The sequence below is a fragment of the Protopterus annectens genome, chromosome 6.part0 (genome assembly GCF_019279795.1).
Source record: "Protopterus annectens isolate FY-2018-M chromosome 6.part0, PAN1.0, whole genome shotgun sequence".
Lineage (NCBI taxonomy): Eukaryota > Metazoa > Chordata > Ceratodontiformes > Protopteridae > Protopterus > Protopterus annectens.
The window spans coordinates 1,670,166,195-1,670,189,275 of NC_056737.1; the positions used below are offsets into that span (position 1 = coordinate 1,670,166,195).

The 23,081-nt window shown below is 43.8% G+C and overlaps 1 protein-coding gene across 1 annotated transcript in view; it reads right to left on the minus strand.

Moving 5' to 3' along the window:
- The window catches only part of MSH6 (mutS homolog 6), a 614,863-nt gene that overhangs the window by 391,409 nt on the left and 200,373 nt on the right, over positions 1 to 23,081 (minus strand). The window contains exon 5 of the mRNA XM_044075079.1: positions 10,800 to 11,077. Coding sequence (XP_043931014.1) covers positions 10,800 to 11,077 — 278 coding nt within the window. The remainder of the gene's footprint in view (positions 1 to 10,799; positions 11,078 to 23,081) is intronic.

The window sequence follows — 23,081 nt, forward strand, 5'->3', positions numbered from 1 at the left end:
TCTGAATGACTTGTGGAATCAATGGAAAGGGAGGAAAAGCATAAAGAAGTCCCCGAGGCCAATCCTGGGTTAGAGAGTCTCTCAAGGGTTGGCCTGGAAGGGGAAATAGTGTGAAGTAATCTGGGCACTTGCTGTTTTGAGGGGTAGCGAAAAGATCGCAACAAGGGTGCCCCACTTCAGAAAAATCTGATCTACTACAGATTGATTGAGAGACCACTCGTGAGGCATCAGAATAGATCTGCTTAGCCTGTCCGCCAAAAGGTTGGACCTGCCGGGGATGTGCGTTGCTATCAGAAACCGCTGAGAGGAGATCGCCCATTGCCAAAGTCTGAGAGCTTCTCGACATAAGGGATAGGACCTGGTTCCGCCCTGTTTGTTGATGTACCAGACCACGGACATGTTGTCCGTCTGTACTGCAATAGTCCCCGTGGGAAGAAAGTCGTCGAGGGCTTGCAACGTTAAAAGCACTGCTCTCATCTCCAGGACATTTATGTGCAGGTGGTATTCTATGGGCTGCCACGTCCCGTGGACCATCCTGCCCTGATAATGCCCCCCCCACCCGATCAGGGAGGCATCCGTGGTGACTGTGGCAACTGGAGGAGGGGGAACAAAGGGTCGGCCCTGATGAAGAAGAGGGGAAGATATCCACCAACGTAGATGAGCCCTGCACGACTGTGTTACCAAGATTTCGTGTCTCATGGGCAGATCCTGGTACGACCACTGCGTGAATAACATCCACTGCAGGAGACGCATGTGGAAGCGAGCCAGTGGAAGAAGAACAATGGCCGCAGCCATTAGGCCTAGAACTTTCAGGACAAACCTGGCTTTGATCTTGTTGCTTAGTAACAGAAGCTGAACAAATTTCTGGATGTCCAGAATCCTTTGATCTGTTAGCCTGGATAACATTTTGACGGTATTTAACTCTGCGCCTATAAAGGTGACAGATTGGCAAGGCAGCAGAGAGGATTTTTCGAAATTTACCGAAATTCCTAGTTTCTTGCAAAGCTGTAGGGTGTAGTCTCTGGACCGAAGAAGCTGATGCTTGGTTGTGGCGGAGAGGAGCCAGTCGTCCAAATAAGGAAACACCTGGAATCCTCGACGTCTCAGGTGAGCTGTGACCACTGCCATGCATTTGGTGAACACTCTGGGGGCTGAAGTGAGGCCAAAGGGCAGTGCTCTGAATTGGTAATGACTGGCTCCCAGCCGAAAGCGGAGAAACCTTCTGGAGCGTCTGTGAATCTTTATGTGATAATACGCATCCTGAAGGTCTATAGAGCACATCCAGTTGTCCTTGCCCAGAAAGGGCAGAATGGATTGCAGCGTGACCATCCGGAATCTTGCCTTTTTGACAGACTTGTTTAGTCTGCTTAGGTCTAGTATCGGTCTCCAATCTCCCGTCCTTTTGGGGACCAAAAAGAATCTTGAGTAGAATCCGGATCCTACTTGGTCTGCCGGCACTGTCTGGATGGCTCTTTTTTCCAGGAGTTTTGAAACTTCCTGTCTTGCCAAATCCCTTTGACCGGGTGAGATGTCTGGAAGGGATTGTAGAGGTACGGGAAACCTTTCGAAGGGGATTTTGTAACCCTCGGATATGATCGACTGTACCCACTTCTCTAGAGATAGGGATTGCCAGGCTACTGGGTACAGTGAAATTCTTCCCCCGACTGCCTCCAAGGGTGGACAGTCGGGCAACACCTCAGGGATGCTGAAAGGGCTTCTCAGGAAGAGACTCCCTGTTGCCCTGGTTCTGAGGACCCCCCCCTGCCTCTAGGGCGGCGTCTATTATTGTTACCCCCTCTGCCTCTGGGGGTAAACTGACCACGTGTGTCCGGTGCACCTCCTTGGGCTTTACGGAACCACATCTTCCCCCCCTTCTGACCCTTGGGGTATGGTCTAGGAGTGGAAAACTGGACTCCAACGGCAGAAAGAGTTTTACCGTCCTGCTCACATCTGGTCAAAGTATCCTTCACCTGAGGTCCGAACAAAGCCGAACCGTCAAAGGGGGTGTTGGTGAAGGACGCCTTAAAGGGGTCCGCAAAATTACACAGCCGCATCCAGGCTTGGCGTCTAAGAGCAACCTCTGTGCCTGCGGCCCTGCTCGCTCCATCGGCCGCATAAGATATGAGCCGCATGGAGGAGTTAGATATGGAATTCAGGATAGCAAGCTGTGAGGCAATCTTTTCCTGAGCCCCAGCAGCAGAAGGATCCTGGACTACTTCTCCCAGTTCCTTGAGAATATCTCGTTGAAGCCTGGTGAAGTGACAAAGGTAATTCAGCGAACGCATGGCAAAGGTCGCTGAAGAAAACATCCGCTTTCCATACCTGTCCATGGTCCTAGAATCCTTATTAGGAGGATGGACAGGCACTGAAGGATCCGCTAGTTCCTTCTTAGTGGCCGCCACCACCATAGCATCCACAGAGACACCTTTGGACAGGAACTGTTTATCCGAAGGGGCCATGATGAACTTGGATGGTCTCCTGGGGACAGGTTCCACAGAATCTGGAGCCGCCCACGCCTTCCGAGCCACTACCTGCATGAGTGGGTCGAAAGGCGGAGACACCCAGGAGGTGGAGGGTCGGGATCCAAAAGCCTCCAGGTATACAGACTCATCCTCGGAGGGATCAATGGAGGGCCAATTCCCCCTCTGTTTGAGGAGCTCAAGGATGTCTGAAAAGGAGACATCCTCAGAGGGGGACCGTGGGGAACCCTCCGACTCATCTAAGTCGGTATCAGATGTAGTAGACTCAGGGGAGTCTGTGCGTTTCCTCTTACACGTCCTCTTCCGAGGGGGTTCCCCTGCAGGATCAGGAGAAACCTCGGAAGAGGAGGAAATTCCCAGTGGGGAAACCTGAGGCGATGGATCCCTGGGCCTGAGAGCAAGAGGCTGGCAAGAGGCATCTGCAGGCACTGATGAGGGAGGAGCTAGAGGGATAGACCGTTGACCAGGCTCAGAGGCCAGGACACTCCTCATCACCTCAAAGGCTCCTCTCCCCGGGAGACCGCAACACACCCGCTCCGAAGAGACAGGAATGGTCGGCTCCAAGGAGAGAGAAGGCTCCGAGGCCGATGTCGGCGCCGAGCTTACCAAAGCCGAAGCCCCGAGAGGGAGAGCGGGGTCGGACAAGGGTCCGATGCCACTAGCCCCCTCGGAGCCGACAGTGGAAACCTGACGACCGGATCCCTCCAAGAAAGGTCTCAAGGAGGAGATCGGAGCCGAAGACGACGGAGCCGAAGGATGTATCGGCTCCGGCATCGAAACAGTCGCTGTCCCAAGAAGCTCCGGCTCCGAACTCTGGTGTGGAGTCGGAGGAGGAATCTCAAGAATCGGGGCTATAGCCGAAGTCTGTTGAGACGGGCTATGGAGCATTTGGGCCAGTGCCTGAGACTTCAACAGCCTGCTTACCACCCTCTCCAAATCGTGGTCAGACAGCCTGGAAGATCTCGAAGATCGGCTCCAATGGCTCCGCTCCGACAAAAGAGGAGACCCCGGAGCCGAGTGAATACTTAGTATAGAAGGGGACCGGGATCTCTTACGGGTCGAAGCCATCGGAGCCGAAGTCCCTTGAACCCCAGATGGAGCCGAGGATATCTCGGCTCCGATGCTGGATAAAGTGTAGGCTCCAGCCGGAGCTGACAAGGCCACAGTAGTCAGGGTATCGGAGCCGGTCGGCACCGAACCCACTACTCTAACAGAAGAAGTATCGACTCCAGCCGGAGCCGATATCGGCTCCGACGGAGCCGGAGCCACCGGAGGAGGCTTCGACACTGTAGCCTGAACCTTCGGTGGCTTAAGAGGTTTTCCTGCCCCTGACTTAGGAGGAGAACCTTCAGGTTTAAGTAAACCTCGGAGAATTAATTTGTTCCTCCTTTCCTGCAGGACTCTCTGGCTAAAAGCATGACACAACGCACAGGAGTCCTGCAGGTGCAAAGGCCCCAGGCAATAAACACAAGAAGTGTGACCGTCTGTCAGAGACATTTTCTGACAGCACTGGTCACACTTCTTGAAGCCTGAGACCTTGCCTTCTTTTGACATCCTAGAAGGGAAACACAAACAGTCCCAACAAACGCACCAATTAATCCCTTACACAGACACACAGGAAGGGAATAACTTGGGGAACTAGGCCTGACTAAAACTTTAAACTGAAAACTATTTATAAAATTTTAAAAGGAAGGGAATAGGGTGGGCTGTAACTAAGTACAGGCTAATCTAACACTAAAGGGAAAAAATAAACCCCTAACTAAACTTTTTTCTTTTACAAGAAAAAACTTACCTCAGCTGGCAAAGGAGACCTCTTTCGCTAAGCGGCAAACGAGATCTGAGGTAGTTCCGCCTTGCATCATGCGATATAGGGTTACCTCGAGCTGGTAAAAGGAGTTCTCGAGCTAAAGCAAGTGCCGAGTCAGAGCCGAGGATCGGCTCCGAACCCATCCAGCAAGAATGAAGGCGAGATTGACAACTTAACATCTGGTTTTCATACAAGGTAAGGAGGTATGGTGTGAACAAGAAGGATGCGAACAAGAGGGGTAGTAAAGAGGAGTATATCATTATATGTGATTCAGCTAGTGAGTGAAGGAACTGTTTTACCTGGTGATGCAACACCAGAAGATAGAGTAGTGAGGCAAAGGTACTGGAAGGGGGGATGGGAGAATGCCAGATGAAAGCTAATAGGTGCTATTAAATGTAGGTAGTAGAACAGGGGTGAGTGGTACATATTGCTTAATTTCATAATTAGTAAAAACTAGCAATATTTCCAGCACAATGCGACATAAATCAGCATTTTCAGTGAACTGTCCTGTCTCCCACACTGGTGTTTCATGCCATACACACAGAAGAAAGGTCTCCCAGTTATGAAAACATGAACATAAACACGAAAATATGAAGAAGTGGTAAAAAGACATTTCTCCACTGCATGACATTCTAGACTAATAATCTGTGTAATTTTGTTAACTCCTTGCCTTAATATTGCTTATTATTAGTTTATAAGTCACCTGAAGACAGACCTAAAAAAAAGTTCTGGATGCCATAAATCAGTACTGGTATGAACTGGAAGTACATAAAAAGGCATTTTAAGCTTGAGTGAGTTAACCTAAATATATGCAGGTTAAGGAGATCACCCTGAAGATATGGCAACTGGGCAGGAGATGCTGGTTGTGTAAGACTATGGAAGCTAGCACCAAGGAAGGCATGGAGAGATTACAGGAGAGCTGGAACTAAAGATGTGGAAAAACAGAAAAAAATGAGTGGAAGACTGAAGGGTTCAAGCTCAATGTAGGAAAAACAAATGAGGCTTTCAATTGAGGAATGAATGAAAACTGACATCAGATCATGAGTTGGAAAAGTTAAGCTCACTATTTTCCGTAGTTCAGTCACAGGTAGAAAGTTATAATTTAATTATGCAGCAAAAAAACGTATGCCTGAATATTTTGAAATTTGAAGGCAACTCCAAACAATGACTGGGTTTAAAAAAGTACAGTTTTGTACCTACCATAAATGTAGATGTCCGATAGATATGCAACTGCAGTCATAACATATGGGTTGTCCTGCCTCAGGCAGCCCTCGGTCGGCCGGATTCCAAAGTCTGGGTCCGGCGTCTGCTGGTGTCGCCTCCTCTCCGACGTCAGAATGGCTGGAGTATAAAGGCATCGGCCGAAGCCATCTTCTTCAGTGTTTCTTGCCCCAGATGCCAGGTGCCCTCCTAGGAAGGCTAAATTTGGTGAATGGATAAACAATTCCAGACATGCACAACAGTAATAAACAGATACACCATAGAAGATACCCCCAGCTAATAGGAATAGGGGGAGTGGACCCATAAAGAAGGTTGCAGAGGGGTAGGAGGGTGGGAAAATCTGACTGCAGTTGCATATCTATCGGACATCTACATTTACGGTAGGTACAAAACTGTACTATGTCCTTCAAGAATGCAACTGCAGTCATAACATATGGGTTGAATACCATAGCCAAGCTGGGGGTGGTTGGAACTAAGAAAGCGATGGTGTAGCTAAAATGCCCTGCAGGACTGCCGAAGCAAAGCCTGCTCGGGATCTGGAGTATAAAGGCAGGTTGTAGTGCTTGGTAAATGTATGCACGGAGCTCCATGTAGCAGCCTCTAGAATGTCCTTTGTAGCCACTCCTCTTAGGAAAGCTGTGGATGTGGCTATAGCTCTGGTGGAGTGTGGCCTAATATTGGCTGGCACACTTTCCATGAAAAGAATAGCAGAATCTGACGCAGTGTCCAATCCATTTGGAAATTGTTTGGAGATTGCTTTTCCTTGTACCCCAGCAGCATAGGCTACAAGCAGTTGGTCAGACTTCCTGGTGGACTTAGTTTTGTCCAAGTAGTAGCGTAGTTGCCTGTGTATGTCCAAAGTATGCAGCAGTGCTTCCCCCCTGTTTTGAGGATTGGGGAAGAAAGTAGGCAGGTGAATGGCTTGATTTAGAGACACCCTGGAAATTACTTTTGGCATGAATGAAGGATTGGTTCTTAGAGAGACTCTGTCCTGATGAAAAATGAGAAAAGGAGGTACTGCCATGAGTGCCTGTATCTCCAAGACTCTTCTTGCTGATGTGATTGCCAATAAGAAAACTGTTTTCCATGAGAGAAATTGCATTTCTGAAGTTGCTGCTGGTTCAAAGGGAGGAAGAGTTAATTTTTCCAAGACGAAATTGAGATCCCATGCAGGTACTGGCGGTTTCCTGGGGGGTTTGATATTCTTTATCCCTCTTAGGAACTGTCTTAGCAAAGGATGCGAAAACACAGGTGGATCACAATTGTATTTTGCTGAGATTGCTGAGGCATGAATCTTTATGGAAGAATATGAGAGACCAGTATGAAACATTTCTGCCAAGTATTCCAATATCCGAGGTATACTCAATACTGTTCTATCCTGACCCCTGTTAGCATTTCAGATGATGAATCTCTTCCACTTGGCTGAATAGGTTTTTCTGGTGGAAGGTCTGCGTGCTTCCAGTAAGATCTCTTGAACTTTTTTGGAAAGAGAGATATCGGAAGGAGTTATGGTAACCTCCAGGCTGTCAGATGCAATGTTTTCAGGTTTTGATGAACAGTCCTGTAATTGTGTTGTGTTAGAAGCAGAGGCCATAGTGGCAGAGGCCACGGTTTGGTCCGAGTTATGCTCAACAGCAATGGGTACCAGTGCTGCCTTGGCCAGTCTGGAGCTATCAAAATACCTGTTGGTTGTTCTGCTTTGAGCTTCAGTATCACCTTGGTCAGCAGTGGTAGAGGAGGGAATGCATAAATTGTTAGGGAATTCCAGCTGAAGGAGAGAGCATCCGTTTTCCAGGCTAGAGGATGGTGGGTCCTTGTACAGAACTTTTCCAGGTGAGGATTCATGTGAGAAGCAAAGAGATCTATGTCCGGTCTTCCCAATGTCCTTGTTATTTGTGAGAAAATGTGAGGATGCAGCATCCATTCGTGTGGATCCAAGAAATTTCTGCTCAGCTTGTCCGCCAGTACATTGTCCTTGCCTGGCACAAACTGGGATTGCAGATGTATCTTCAGACTTAGGGATTTTTCCCAGAGAATCATTGTTAGTCTGCAGAGGGGATAAGAATGAGTGCCTCCCTGCTTGTTTATATACCACATAACAGTGGTGTTGTCTGTCCTTATTAGCAAATGTCCTTGTCGAAGTGATTTTTCGAAAGACTCGATTGCATGCATCACTGCCAACATCTCTTTTTGGTTTATGTGCAGATGCCTTTCCCTTGGTGTCCACTGACCTTGAATGCATCTGCCCTCCATGTGCGCCCCCCATCCAAGGTCTGAGGCGTCTGTTGTAATCATTTGACCTGCTTGAGGTTTGTGGAAAGACATGCCTTTGTTTAACTGACTTGTTTGAGCCCACCACAAAAATTCTCTTTGTAGACATGGAATGAGTGGGATTACGTCCTCTAGGCTTTGGCTGTGTTGAGACCATAAGTTTTTTAAGTACCATTGCAGCTTTCTCATATGAAGTCTTGCCAAAGGTATCAGAAGAATGCAAGATGCCATGAACACCAGGGCCTGCAGGATTTTCCTTGCAGTCAGCTGGGAGAGCTTTGCTAGGCCTTTGAAGTACTCTGGTAACTGCTGTTGTTTTTTCCGCTGTGAGATAAGCCATTTGTGTTTGTGTGTCCAGTTTGGCTCCTAGGAAAATAATCTGTTGGGATGGCAGAAGTCTTGATTTCTGAATGTTGACTGTGTATCCCAAGGCCTGTAGTAATTGAATGACATAGTCCAAGTTTGCTATCAAGGTTTGTTTGTTGTCTGCTTGTATAAGGCAGTCGTCCAGGTAGGGGTATATTTGAATCCCCTGGAGTCTGCAATGTGCCACTACTGATGCCAGGCATTTCGTGAACACTCTGGGTGCAGTAGATAAGCCAAATGGCAATGCTGAGAATTGATAATGCTCTGTCCCTGCAAGAAATCTGAGGTATCTTCTGCAGCTTTGTCTTATTGGGACATGCAGGTATGCCTCCTTGAGGTCCAGAGTGACCAGCCAAGACCCCTTGCCCAGCATGGGAAGGAGTTGCTGCAACGTCAGCATTTTGAACTTTGGCACAATGAGATAAGTATTTAGAGTAGACAAGTCCAGTATAGGCCTCCATTTGTTTTCCTTTCTTGGAACAAGGAACAGTCTTGAATAAAATCCCTGGCCTTGTTCCTGTGGAGGGACCTTTTCTATTGCTTTTATATTTAACAGCTTTGAAACTTGAATGAGTGCCTCTGCCCTTTGATGAAGTGGCAGGTTTGGCATGCCTTGTCTTATTGGTAAAGTATGGAAGTGGAATCTGTAACCTTTGTCTATTAAATCCAGAATCCATTTGTCCTTGGTTAAGATATGCCAGTTTTTTGAGAATAAGGATAATTTTCCACCCAAAGGTGCTTCTCTTTGAACCTTTGTAGGCGGTATGAAAGTCAAGTCATTGTGGTTGTTCTTGTGGTGCAGCTGGACTGCCTGCGCCACTTCTTTGATTTGGTGGTTGCCATTGGTGGCCCCTGTAGGAGCCTCGGTATTGCCCTCTACCTCGGGCACGCCTGTTTTTTCCCCTTTGAAACTTGTCCGTGTCTGGAAAGGACCAATTCTTTGAAGGCCAGTTTCTACTGAATCTGGGTGGCTGAACCTGGAGGAAATCCTTGACTGTCTGTACTGATTTAGCTTTTTCCTCAATGGACTTCAACACATCTTATGCATTAGCACCAAAAAGCTTCTGTTTTTCCAGAGGTGCATCAAGTAACTTTACTTTAACATGGTCTGGCAGTGGCTGTTCTTTTAACCAAGCATGTCTACGTACAACAGCCCCAGTCATAGCTGCCCTACATGAAGCCTCCAATGCATCATAACCACACTGAAGAAAATGATTGCTAACCTGCTGAGTGTTATGTACTAGATCCTGCAATGCCTTTCTATCAATAGGCTCAGGAGAGGCTAGCTTTTTCTGTAAATCATCCAGTAAAAAATCCTGGTATTGAAACATATGAAAAAGGCAGTTAAGTGACCTCATGGCCAGGGTGGTAGAGGTATAAACTTTTTCCTGGAATCAGAGAATTCCTGACCCTGCCATTTAAAATGCTCCCTCAGAGTGTAGGACTTTACCAAACGAAAAATCCTCTGGAGGAGAGGCAGAGGGAACTGATTCCTCAGCAGAGTCCTCATAGGCCTGGAAGGATTCTCCTTGGGTATCTGAATGCTCAGAATCCCCAGAGGCTTCATCTGAAGAGAGGTTGTCGGCCTGCTCAGGTCTGGGCCTTTTCTCTGCAGGCGGCTGAGAACCTCTGTCTGGATGAGGGTGAGACCCCCTGATAAGAGAAATAAGATCTGCAGCAAGAGACATGATCTGTTTATCAGACGAAGGGGCCTGGGCAGTAGGTTTAGGATGGGCCTTGGCCTGGCTGGCGGCCTTAGCACGTGCAAAGGCCTTGATGGACATGGATACAGGAGGCCTAGCTGCCCCACGTGCAGGAGTAACCTTGTCCACAGGAATGGTGTCGGGCAGATCCAGAACTTCGGTTTCTGGAGGAAAATCAATAACCGGCACCGGTGTAGACTCCGAGACCGAAGGACGTGTTAACGCTGTGTCGTCGGCCTGGAGCGATTGAATTACCGCTTCCGAAGGGACCAAAGCACTCGCGGAGGGTTTAGGAGGAGTATCGGTGGAGGACGCGGGCCGAGGATGTCGGTCCCGGTCCTTTCGTTTTTTGGTAGATTGAGATGTCGGTTGTTCCGACGGCATGATATACGCGAAAGATCCGCCGAAAAAATCTTCGACAAATTCTGCCCGGCGCCTGAGAGTGTGCTTATTAAAGCAAGCACAGGCCGAGACGTCGTGGTCTGGGTCCAGGCAAGGGAGGCAATAAGAATGGAAGTCCTTATGAGGTATTTGTTTACCACAAAACAAACAATTATTAACTTTCTCAATTTGTTCCGACATCGGCTGAGGCAAGAAAAAATGTTCCCCAACGGGGTACTTAGCTTTTAGATGACTTCGGTACTGAAAACACAGGAGCTGACCGACCGGCACTTGCGAACTGCTTCTGCTTCTGGCACCGCGCGGCAAGAAAGACTGAAGATGGCGTCGGCCGATGCCTTTATACTCCAGCCATTCTGACGTCGGAGAGGAGGCGACACCAGCCGACGCCGGACCCAGACTTTGGAATCCGGCCGACCGAGGGCTGCCTGAGGCAGGACAACCCATATGTTATGACTGCAGTTGCATTCTTGAAGGACATCAGCAGATATGCAAAGATAATACAATCAGGTACTGAATAAATATTTTACTAAAAAAACACTGTACACTGACCTGCCTCATAAGAGTGGATTTACCACCCATATTTGGTCCTGTTACAAGCACACAGGAAGCTTTACTTCCTTCATCACCTGTGTTTTCAGTATCTTTGCAACCCACAATTATGTCATTAGGAATGAAATCATCTCCAAAAAAGGTCTTTGTGATACAAGGGTGCCGTGAACCTCTAAGTTCCAGGAATGGTTTAGTGTCTTTACTTGGAAGTAGAATCACAGGTCTGCACATTTGTCCATCACCACCCTGACTGTAGCTGGCTAGGCACAATAAGACATCTGCAAGGCAAGAAAATGGCATTAGAAATCCCACCATTTACTGCTCCAAGCAAACCAAAAAGAACAAACTGGCAAATCACATTCTCAACCTGTGTGTTTAAAAATTCAGAAGCAATTCTAAACGGCTGTCACAAGAGGCATCAAAGAACTACTCAAGGACAGGGACAGCAGCTGTGAGACATACTAACATTTAGATTGTACTTTTAAAATGTAGCTCTTGCTACAGTAACAAAACAACTGTTACTGTGCTTCACAAACACAGCAGCAGCTTAAACCAACGCATGAATCTATCTTCAGCCTCTATGACGGATGACATCAAAAGAAAACTCTTCAGTCGCTCTCAAGTGTGTTCAAGGATGACCAGATTGTGACAAGGGATTGCAGAGGCCTGAAAAGTATTCACAAAACCACAATATGACAAACTCCAGGAGAAAGGAAGATGGCTTTTACCTGCAGGCAAGTTCTTCAGATGGCGTTTACCTGCAGGCAAATTCATCTCAGACAGGCATGATAACCATGTTACCTCAAGATGTTCAGGCTGCAGGGCATGCATTAAAATTTCAAACAGTACAGTTATGAACTTTGAATGCTTCACAAATGTAAACCTTTAAGACTGCATTACCAGAATGAAATTGTGATCCGGACACAAGTGTTTGTTAAACATATGTAAAACAACACTAGAAGTATCTCGTAAACATACCAAGTTGAGACCAAATTGCAGCAATGCAGACAGCATCTAGAAAACAGTTCTATTTTTAAGCAAAACCAGTTTATTAAGAACTCAGATCACTCAAAGACAGATAGCACACTTGGCATTTAATAAAGAAAAAAAACTTGCATTTTTGGCACGGTATCTTTTTAGACACACGACTTGTGAAGCTAATAGACTGTGGGGAAAAACAGAGGGGGGCTAAAGAGAAACCAGAAGGGCGACTTTATCCCTTAACAGGAAACCCCCAATTTTTAAATCAAAAAGCAGATAGATCCTACAGATCCTCCTGCACAGACCACCTCACTATTCCAGATTCTAATCAAGTACTAGTACAGCCCAAAAAGCAAGACCCACAACAGCACAATCCAACCCCCCAATCTTATGTTCAACCCTAGCTGGTTCTACTGGATGATGTGACACCCACAAATGTCAATTTTTAAAGTAACAAAGTCACTGTGCTCTAGTTTCACTACTTCCCATCTCATCCATCTTTCAGAATACTGTACATCTCATTTTCTGCCAGGTCTGTCTTTTTTTTTCTTATTTGAGTCATTGGCTTGCATCTGCTAGACAGCACAGCATGCACCAATCAACTCAGGCTTGGCCCAGCCTTCAAACAAACCTACTAAGAACAACTATATGCAAGTTCAATCATATTTGGTCACAAGTTCATTAAAAAAGCCACCCTAGAAATTTTAGATTGTTCAGATTCTCCAAAATCCCTTGCTGCCCCTCTCAAAAAGTCTGAAATGTGAAGGCTCCCCAAGTTATTATTGCTGCAAAGTGACTGGGGACAAACGAATTAGATACATTGTCAGAATTAACACCTATGTAAGCCTGAAATCCCTGTTTTGCTTTTCAAAAAAATTAAAAGAGCTAGACCATCTTTTTGCTTATTCAATAGTGGAAACACCAGGTCAGCTTTTCTTTTGTGAAAGTCTTTGTGGTCACAAGACAATATGCATCTCCTGAGGCTCCTACCACTACTTTTGTTTTGTGAAGGAGGATGGGGTCAAGGTCACACTGTTACCTACTAACCTCGAACCAGGGTACCTCCTAGGGGCTGTCTACAAATACCTAGTTACGTACGTACTTAGGAAAAAAAAAAGCTGGAAAATCCTTGTTCTATCCACTCCAATCACTAGGGCGTGCACTGCAGGTTCAGAACAATTCAGCACTAGGGCTAATCACCCCCCCCCCCAAACATCCTCTTCCCTCCTCTTCAGATTTACCAACTTGCTGCTCAACAGCAACATGAAAAGTACCCTTAACTAAACCTCCACTAGTCCTCACCTGGAAGAAAGGAGGGGAAACAAGTTCAGGCCTGTTGAAGAGAATGTACTGAAATCATACAAATCTATAACAAACTATATAACTTTCATATCTTGGTGATGCACAGTTTATCATCTTCAACCATGAGGGCCAACTTACCAGCTCATCTTACTAGGTGGTATCATGAGAAGATCCCATACAATTATGGTGGCACCAGCAGAGGAGTGCTGTAAGATCATGTTTAGCTAAAACATGGAGAAGAGACCAAATCATGGTGCAACACTGTCTACTGATACACTGGCAAAGAAAGATATAGATATAGCTACTGCCCTAGTGGAGTGGGCAGTTGAGTGTCTTGGGAGCACCTTGCCATACTTTACATAAAATATACAGCATTCTGTGGGCCATCTAGGCAAGGTAACAGTTGGGACCTTCCCTATTTTATTTTCCACGAGACACAAAAAACTGGTTGCCCTTTCTCACAGGCTTTGTTCTGTGACGATAGAATCTTAAGTGTCTATGTATGCCTAAGCAATGGAGGAGACGCTTTCCTTTATTCCCGTAAGAAGGGAAGATGACAGGAAGTCTAATTCAAGTTTAACTTTACAGCCATTTCACACATTAATAAAGGATTACTGCACACTAGTAGCCCTATCTTTGAGAAAACTAAGAGGATCAATGTAAAAGGTCTCTAGTTCAGAGTCACCCAGCTGAAATATCTACCACCAGAAATAGTTTTTCACATGAAAATTTTAAGGTCCACAGACTAGGCAGATTCCAAAGGAGGTAGGGCTATATTTGTAGCAAAAGATCAGACTCCATGGCAGTGCTGGATCTTTTAAAAGAGGCCAGGTCAGAAAGGTACCTCTAAAAAAGGTTTTACAATCTTTTAAGAATGTTGAGAAATTACTATGAAGATCCTGTAGAAAACTTCATAAGGTGCCCAAATGAAATTTAATGGCAGAGTAACTCAGACCAAAATCAAAGAGATCAAACACTCCCACAGCTGGAAATTTTGACTGAAAAGGAATTGAAGCCTTGAGTGCTGGCCCAAGTTGCAAAACTAGTGCACTTGCATTTACACGTTTTCCTTGTGTTGTGTCCTTGGGCAGAAGTAAAGATCCAGATAACCCTACGATGGTAAGCAGGTCTTCCCATCTCCTCACTGGGGAGAACTCAGAAGATGACAAAGTGGGGAGGGGATGCTATTACAAGACCTACAGATGCTTCCAATTCCTCTGGTCTTAGAAACACAGGTGGCTGGGCGAGTGCTGAGAGAAGATGCTCTTGGGGGGAGCTGAGACTTTGGCCAATGCTGAGGAAGGTGCATGCACTGATAGTCAAGACTGACTCCTGAAACCTGTTCAGCAGAGAAGGTATGACACGAGGAGCCATAATGATGCCCTACTAAATCTGCAGTTGGCATCGATGAACATAGCCCTATCAGCCCTAATCCTGATATGTTGAGCCCCTTGGGACTGACGGCTCAAAGGTGAACTACACACAGACCCAAAGCAGCATTAACCTCAGGTCTAGAGTACTCTACCCCAATCCCTGGAGTCAAAGGGTCAACTGGCACACAAAAGGTAACTGTGCAAGAACAGCTGGCAGCAACGGCAATGGTGAGACTAAATAAATGAATATCTGAAGATCCCACCAGACCCACACAGATAAATGTTACAAAAAAAGCAAGCATCAAGATGGTTTAGGAACCCTGCATATTGAAACCAAAATGGGGAGGATGGAGCAAGGCATAAAAAGAAGCAAGAAGAATCCTGGTCTGCACTAAAAGCCTGGAAAAGACCTGTTCTGACTTGGGCATCCAAGAAAGCATTCAATCTCTCTTAGTTAACAGTCATGGAAATAATCCAAGAGGAGACCAACTTCAGTGACCACACCGAAGGAGACCCAGAGAAAGGCAGTCTCAGCAACTCCAACCATCGAAGCTGGAGATGCATTTTTCTATCTACAACACTGTTGCTTTTTAGAACCGGAAATGACCAACGTCGAGATGCCAGAAGTAACAAGAGCAGTCATCTTGGACTCTCCTCTAGGCCTCTTAATAACCAATGAAGAAGAATGGCAATGAGAAGTCTCCTCCTTTCTTTTAGCCAATCTGTCTTTAGGTCTCTGGAACAGCTCAGAAGAGGCAGAGGACAAAGACATCTTATCATATTCATACTCTCTAGACAGCAAACCTTTTAAAAATGTGTTTTTGCATGTTAAATCAAATACAGTGCAGACCTCACAATAAACCAAACAATAGGGAATATCCCAAACAAACACTAGAAAAGGAATAAGAGAAGAGAACGCATAAACAAAATACAATAAAGCTCAACTTACTAAAAATATGTAGGGGTAGGGAAAGGGGCATGAACAAGCTGCAGTATAAGGGAGAACACACAAGCACATTCTTCTCCAAGAAAATGTAGTGGCGGTAATCCAAACCATTTGATAAGTAAAGCAGTTTGCCACACAATATGCTAAATTTCACACAAAAAAGTCAATGACTAAACAAACCTGTGGCCATTTCTCTCAATGTAGCTCACAAGCAGCCTACAAATCTGAAGATGAAGGATGAGCACAATGCATTTTGAGTGTAGGGAAGCAGCTACAGCCTAGGAATGTTTTAGTGCCAAGCTGAGATAAACCTACAATACAAATCCTAGTAGCTTAAGAGGAGGGACTGAATAAGGATTTATTCACCAAAGAGCACCAACAGTGCACCATTTTGCCTTTGCTTCAAAACATTGTGTAGTTCTCTTCTCCAACAGCTGATCCCAAAAGTGTAGACTTTTCTTGGTTTATTTCGTAACATCTAATCCTGAAAGCCAAATAACATCTAATCCTGAAAGCCAAACAGTGTCCATACTTTTATTCAGTAGATCATTTAGAAATTTAAAAACAATTCTATTACTGTAGGCACAGCTGCTACAGAGGAAGGCAGGAGGCCAGACAACAAATCTTACAAGTCTTGCAACAAGGCCAGATTGTTAAATGGGTGCCAATACAGGCAGGTGTTTGCAAGTCTCCCTCCTTAAAGATAAACCTGTTCAGTATAACAAAGAAGGCTATCAAACTAAGCAAAGGGTATGCTACGACAGTGCCTAGGTACTAGTGGTAAACAAAGATACTTTATTTGTTAAACTTCTGTAAACAGGATACAATTTAATAAAGACCATCTCAAACAAGTTTGAAAACACAGTTATGGCAACAACTCACTGTAAAGGAAGGCTTTTGAATACAAGGATAATAGATTTATTTTGACATTTGTTAAACAGGCATGTCCAACTAAGCCAAAGCCCATTTTCAGCAGAGGCCTGGGGGTACGCTCCAAATAAATAATTACAAATAAAGTTACAATTAACAGTTACAACAAAGACCAACTACAATTACATAACAGTTTTAAATGGAATACAAATCAAAAGTCATTATAGCAATGTAGGTGAATCACCAGGGACAGGGAGAAAATGAAAAGGATAAACGAAGTGGGGGCTACAAGATAGAAATGGAAGGTAGAAAAGCAAGGTGTAAACAGTGAATGAGTAGCCAGGGGAAAATAGAAGAATTAAGATGAGTAAAGTAAGAAGTGGGAGTACGCAGACAAACAGCAGATGTAAGATGTTAAGCTGGGTTTTTAACATGAACAAATCCATGAATTTTGTAGGTTTTCTTTTAACAGTTTTTTGAAGCTATGTGTAAGGAGGCAGATTTCTAATGTTCAGTAGTAGTTTGTTCCAGCCTAATGCAACTGAGTAGCTGTAAGTGATGTCAGACGGACATTTTAGGCTTATAGATAGTTGAGACTGAGCGGATCTCCAAATACAGCGGGTGGAGGAGTAAAGGGATACAGGGGAAGAGATGGGTAGGGCAGGAGGCGGGATTAAGAATGGAGTGAATCAGGGACAGTTGGGGGAATAAAAGTAGATGGGCAAGTTCAAGCCAGTAAAGAGAACTGACAGAAAGGCAGTGTTGACAGTTATGTGGTTGGTTAGCAGCAAACCTGGCAAATTTGTTGTAGGTTAGTTCAAGCTTAGTCTTGACAGGATTGTAGATTGGTAAAGAATGGGGAGGCATAAAGGAGGGCGAGAAGAAGAAAGGCATGTTCAAAAGTCTGGAGTCATTAGTGATGTATTTTACATTTCTGTAAAGCAGACCTAGTTTTTGATGAGTCTTCCTTATAGAATTTAAAATATGCAAATCATATTTAAGTTGGTCATCTATTTATGACAGCCAGCAGCTTAGTAATGTGTTTCAACATTTATGACAGTGTTAAGTGATCTGACAGTAAAACGAAGTTATGTTCTTACCATAACATTCCATCTGTGTTGTCGATCTTCATTTATTCTTCACGTCGGAACCAGCTCAGCTGCTTTACCAGCTTGTGACAACCAAAAACTCTTGAGCCAAGTCTTTATCCAGAATACCTCTCTCCAGATCATCTCAGATAGTGTGCAGCTATACAAGGAAGACAGAAAACAACTTTATAGAAACAAAAGAGGCTATGTCCATGGTCATAAATAAGGAAACAGATACCCAGGACAAGAGTCCGATACTCCAAGGAGCCTGTAGAAGGTGGAAGGAGGGTGGGAAGTCAAGGATAAATGAAGATCAACAACACAAGAGGAACGTTATGGTAAGTAACTTCTTTATCTGATGCTGTCAATCTTCATTTATCCTTTACATATTGGACACAGTCCCTAGCTATCTTAGAAATTGGGAGGCCTTATGGAAGGATATTCCTGAGCACCATAGAAACAAAAGGACGTGCTTCACCTGAGACCAGATCCAATTTGCAATGAGTGATAAAGGTATGGGGTGAAGCCCAGGTTGCTGCTGCCTTTGAGTGAAAAACAGCAGACGTGGCTATTGCTCTAGTAGAATGCGCCCTCGCTGGTCCTGGTAATTGGAGATTCTCCTTATTGTAAATGAAGGTAATAAAGTCTCTTAACACATTAATAAAGTGACTTCTGAAACAGGGTTATCCAGAGAGGGACCTGAAAAAAAAAAAAAAAAAAAAAAAAAAAAAAAAAAAAAAAGAGAGAAACAACTAGTCCGACTTTCTAACATCCATAGTTCTACTGAGATAGAAATGCAATTGTCTGTGAACATCCAACTGATGTAAACAATATTCACTCTTGTTAGAAAAATTTGGGAAGACGACAGGTAAATCAATGGATTGATTAACATTTCTTTATGAGACCACCTTAGGTTTACCCTTCTTCCTTCCATTCTTGTCCGGCCAGGTTTCCAAAGTTTTTCAGTCCCCAGTGGGCGAGTCGGACATTTGAGATGGCTGCTGAAGCGTGGGCCATAAAAGTGACGTCTGCACACACCAGCCCTCAGAACAATAGAAGCCCCAGTCACAGCCAGTCTTATACGGGCAAAGTTAAGTCCAGTGTCACCCAGGAGAAGCACGTGTAAGTCTCAGAAGAGGGGAAGGAATACTGCAACATGAAAGAGAAGGTCATCTATAGTTATGGTAAGATCTTACACAACTTTCTATGTCCTTCTATTCCAATGCTGCAGTATTCAACTAGTGGGCGAGTGCCAAAGCTCACTGAGGAAGGGGAGGTGGTTTAGAAGCTGTCTCCAAGAACCCATACAGAATAGCCCTGGCAAGCCCAGCTCTGGAAGTTTGGTCCAGTTTGTAGTGTTTGGTGAAGGTGTGTACAGAGGACCAAGTTGCTGCTTCTAGGATGGAACTGGTCCATAACATTCCATCTGTGTTATCAATCTTCATTCACCCTTGACATTGGAACCAACTCAGCTGCTTTACCAGCTGAACTGGATCCGACCTCTCTAACATCTCCCACTCCATCTACCCTCAACCTCTCTTCCACCCCACTAGCTGCCTTTATTACAGCAAACTCTGATGCTTGTACGCCTATTATACTGCAGTAATTTCTTACTGTAACAATGCTAATAACTATTTACTTCGTAGCATACACGCCATCTTAGATGGCACAGATGCTGGGTATCTACTGTATGTACTATGTTCTTCATCTGTAACTATGTTTGTAATAATTTTACTTGTGGAGCTTTTCTCCCTGGGCCTATGCTGAAAAAGGACCTGCGTCTAGTCGGACTTTCCTGGTCAACAAATGTTAAGTAAATAAATAAATAATTGGTGTCTAACCCGTTAAAGAAAGCCTCAAAAGAGGCTACAGCTCTTGCCATGGTGAAGGTAGCAGAAAGAAATGGCCCTGCAGATTCAGGCGAAACGGTCTGTTTGCTCACAGCCTTCCCAGGGCCCTGGGGTGGAAGGAGACAAACAGTTGGTTTTGATTGTCTAATGGGTTTGGTTTTATGCAAATAAAACCTAAGCTGACTGTGCACATCTAGGGAATGTAGAATTCTCAGTCTCCCTGTGGGTTGGGGAAAAAGGTAGGCAAGGTGGATGGGCTGGTTCAAGGAGAGGTCATTCACAACTTTAGGGGAGAAAGAAGTGCTAGTCCTTAGGGTCACCCTAAGTGGAAAACCAAAGAAGGTGGTATAGCCATAAGGACTTGTAGTTCAGAGACCCTCCTGGCGGAGGTGAGGGCCACTAAAAACAGTTTTCCAAGTATAGAATTTTAGGGTCTATATTAGATGAACAAAAGTTCATCTTGGCGAACGCACACATGAGCGAATATCCAAGTACTGGAAACTGCAATTGTGGGGGGCTGCACCCCCCTAATATATATTCCAACTCAGAGATCGCACTACAGTGAGGAAAGGACAAATATTCCCATCCTCACTGTACCGCGATCTCAACTGCGGTTTCGAGTTCCACAATATTCACTTCATCTAATACAGACCCGAATTTTAAGGATGCTTTATCCGCAGGCTCAAAAAGAGGTAAAGTAAGTTTTTCTAGCACGTAGTTGAGGTCCCAGTGTGGAAGGCATGGTTTCCCGGGTGGTCTCAAATGTAAAAGCCCTTTGAGGAAGAGTTTAGCAGGCAGTCTGGATGCCAGGGGTGGGTCTAAGCAGGCTGAAATCGCAGACGAGTGTGCTTTTAGAGATGAATAAGCGAGCCCTGTCTGCATCAGTTCTCACACAGGTAAGACAGGATTGGAGACATATTGCTTTGCAGCCGGATCCAACTGCCTTTTGTGACACCAGATAGAAAACCTTTTCCATTTTGCAGTGTAGGATTTCCTAGCCTCCTGCAGGACATTAAAGGGACACTATCTCGTTTCTAAAATGAGTTGCTTGCTAGAGTACTTTTGTTTACCTTTTAGTGCAGTGCAAGTCACATGTTCACACGGAGGCAGGATTTTCAGAGTTGCTTGTTAGCATGCTGCAGGTGGATTTCACAAACTTCAGTGGGGGATGATTATGTGCCAACAGTTTGTCCCTTGTATTTTCCTTCCCCCACCCATAGGCTATTAGATTAGCTGAGTGACTGATTTGCCTCAGCCAGAGATGCTAGCCAGTCAGAGTCAGATCTGCAGCCTTTGCAACACTGAAATTACATCTTTAGTATGTGCTTGTTTTTGGTAAAACTTAGTGGAATTATCATCCCAGCCTACGCATGCTTGTTGCTACCTGCTTTTTCCCTTCATTGGCAATTATTTTTCATATTGTCAGCAATAGTGTTGCTTATTAGTGCATGCACTCATGCAGACATACATTTATAAGATAGTTTCCCTCATTTCACAGGAGGGCATTGCTTTGGACAGTTACATCTTAGAAGCAAACCCAGTGAGATGCAAATGTCCTAAGATTCTACAAGAATAAAATCTTGTAATGTTTCAATAAAAACATGTCAGACAACGCTGAAATTGAATCTTGTGACTGTACTAAAAGTATTTTCCCATTAGCTGACACCATTCAGGAATCACACAGTAACGGTCTGTATAATACTGACTCCATCCGAATGAATTTATTGTCTTCTTCTTTCCTGCTTTGTGGTACAATGTTTGGATCTTTCACTCTTTTCCTGAATATCTGACTGCAGTAGTTTCACTGGTTACCTTTTGAAGTGAGGCAAATGTAGTGTCTATATTTACCAATATTTTCCTGTGTGCATAAGTATGTATGCAATATGTTAAGTTTAAGCAGAGACTTCCCTTACTATGGAACAGGGTCCCGACCTACATAACATAAGAGCCCCTCACTATCACTCTTCAAGAGGAACCTTGATGAGTGGATGGGTAACAAAGTTCACACCGGGGATCACACCAACAGCACTACTAGATAGGGGCCAAGGGTACTAGCTGCTAGTACAAGGGTCTAGGGAGCTACTAAAGGGGCGGTGAATACTGCACAACATGGCTGGGCTAATATATGCCTTCGGGCAGATAGCCCGGTACCAACCTATGAACCTATATTCATGTGGTTTTAAAACCACAGCCTTATGTCTTACTGACCGACTTGCAGTCAAGGCATTCTTGAATGTCTGTCAAATTTGTATATGCTGGATATGTGATAATCTGTGTATATTAAAACTTTCTATACAGTGCACATAATTGTTTTAGTTGTGTACTTCACTGTTAACTAGAATCTGGATAAGCTGACCCTGAGAATCACTGCTCGTACTCAAGGATGTAGAACGGTTTTTATTAAAAATCCACACGACACAGAATATAGAGGTTAAGCCTTTCAACTGTATGTTACAGTCTTCCTCAGAACAAATCATTTAAAAAGTTCATCACTTTTATACTCAACTATATTGCATGATTTAATAATTGCTTATAAAACCGCCAAAAACTTTAAAGGCAAACTGATGGTCAGCACATATTGTATTGCAAGCATCAGCTTCTCTCCAAATAATATAAACAGATGAACAAATACTTACATGTATAACCTATTGAGATATTTCAAAACATATAATATATAGGTAACAATAATAATATATTGTGTTAACATAAAAAACTATATATATATATATATATATATATATATATATATATACTAAAAACTTCAGTAAATAAAAATATTGTAACTAAAGTGCATTTGTGCACACATACTATGTGTATAGAATGTTAAAACCAAAAGTATATATATGGTTTGAGGTAATAGACAAAAAATTGATTCAAATATTTTCCAGTTAATCTAAACAATTGATAAATTTTTGTACAAGAATGTATATATATCATGTGCTTGAGCAAAATTACATATAAATAATTGATTATACACAAACAACTCACTGTTAATGGATACCATATACCATAATAATATAATAATGTAATGATGGATGTTATGATAATGTTGTACACTTGATTATTAAACTAAGTGTGTTATAATGAAGAACGTAATCACCAACTACACTTATGACAATAGACCCAGAACTATACTTGTAGGACATTTGTTCTAAAGTGTCTAAAATTAATACCAGGAACATGTTATAGAAGGGCTAAAAATGGTTTAATACTAATAAAGTCATTAAGACCTGGTCTTCTGGTGGAATCTGTCAAGATCTGCCATCTACTTTCACTTTGTGCCAACTCCATTTTCCAATTCCCTCCAAACGGAGTGATGGAAATCTGATCTATAATTGCAAATGTAAAACTGTGCTCAATCCCTTTCTCCAAGATGTGTCTATATAAGGCGTTCTTAGTGTCACATTTTTGTATCCTGTAAAAATGTTCGTACATACGTTTTTTCAATTGTCTTTCCGTTTTACCAATGTAATGTGCGTTACACCGTGTACATATAGCTATATATACAATCCCTTTTGAATTGCAATTACCCGTCCTAGTTAGTGATTACGTTCTTCATTATAACACACTTAGTTTAATAATCATCAAGTGTACAACATTATCATAACATCCATCATTACATTATTATATTATTATGGTATATGGTATCCATTAACAGTGAGTTGTTATAACTAGGATTAAGTTTTAAGAACTTTAGTATATAACCATTGCATATTAACTGGGCATTGATATAAATAACAGTTTAACTGTCAAAAATTTTAATGGGCTTAATAACAACCTGCAATTACCATGCTAGGTTGTTTTGTATGGTGAACAATATTTTGGTCACTTCTTAGGTGGTATGACCAAATTATAGTGAAGTAGTGAATTTC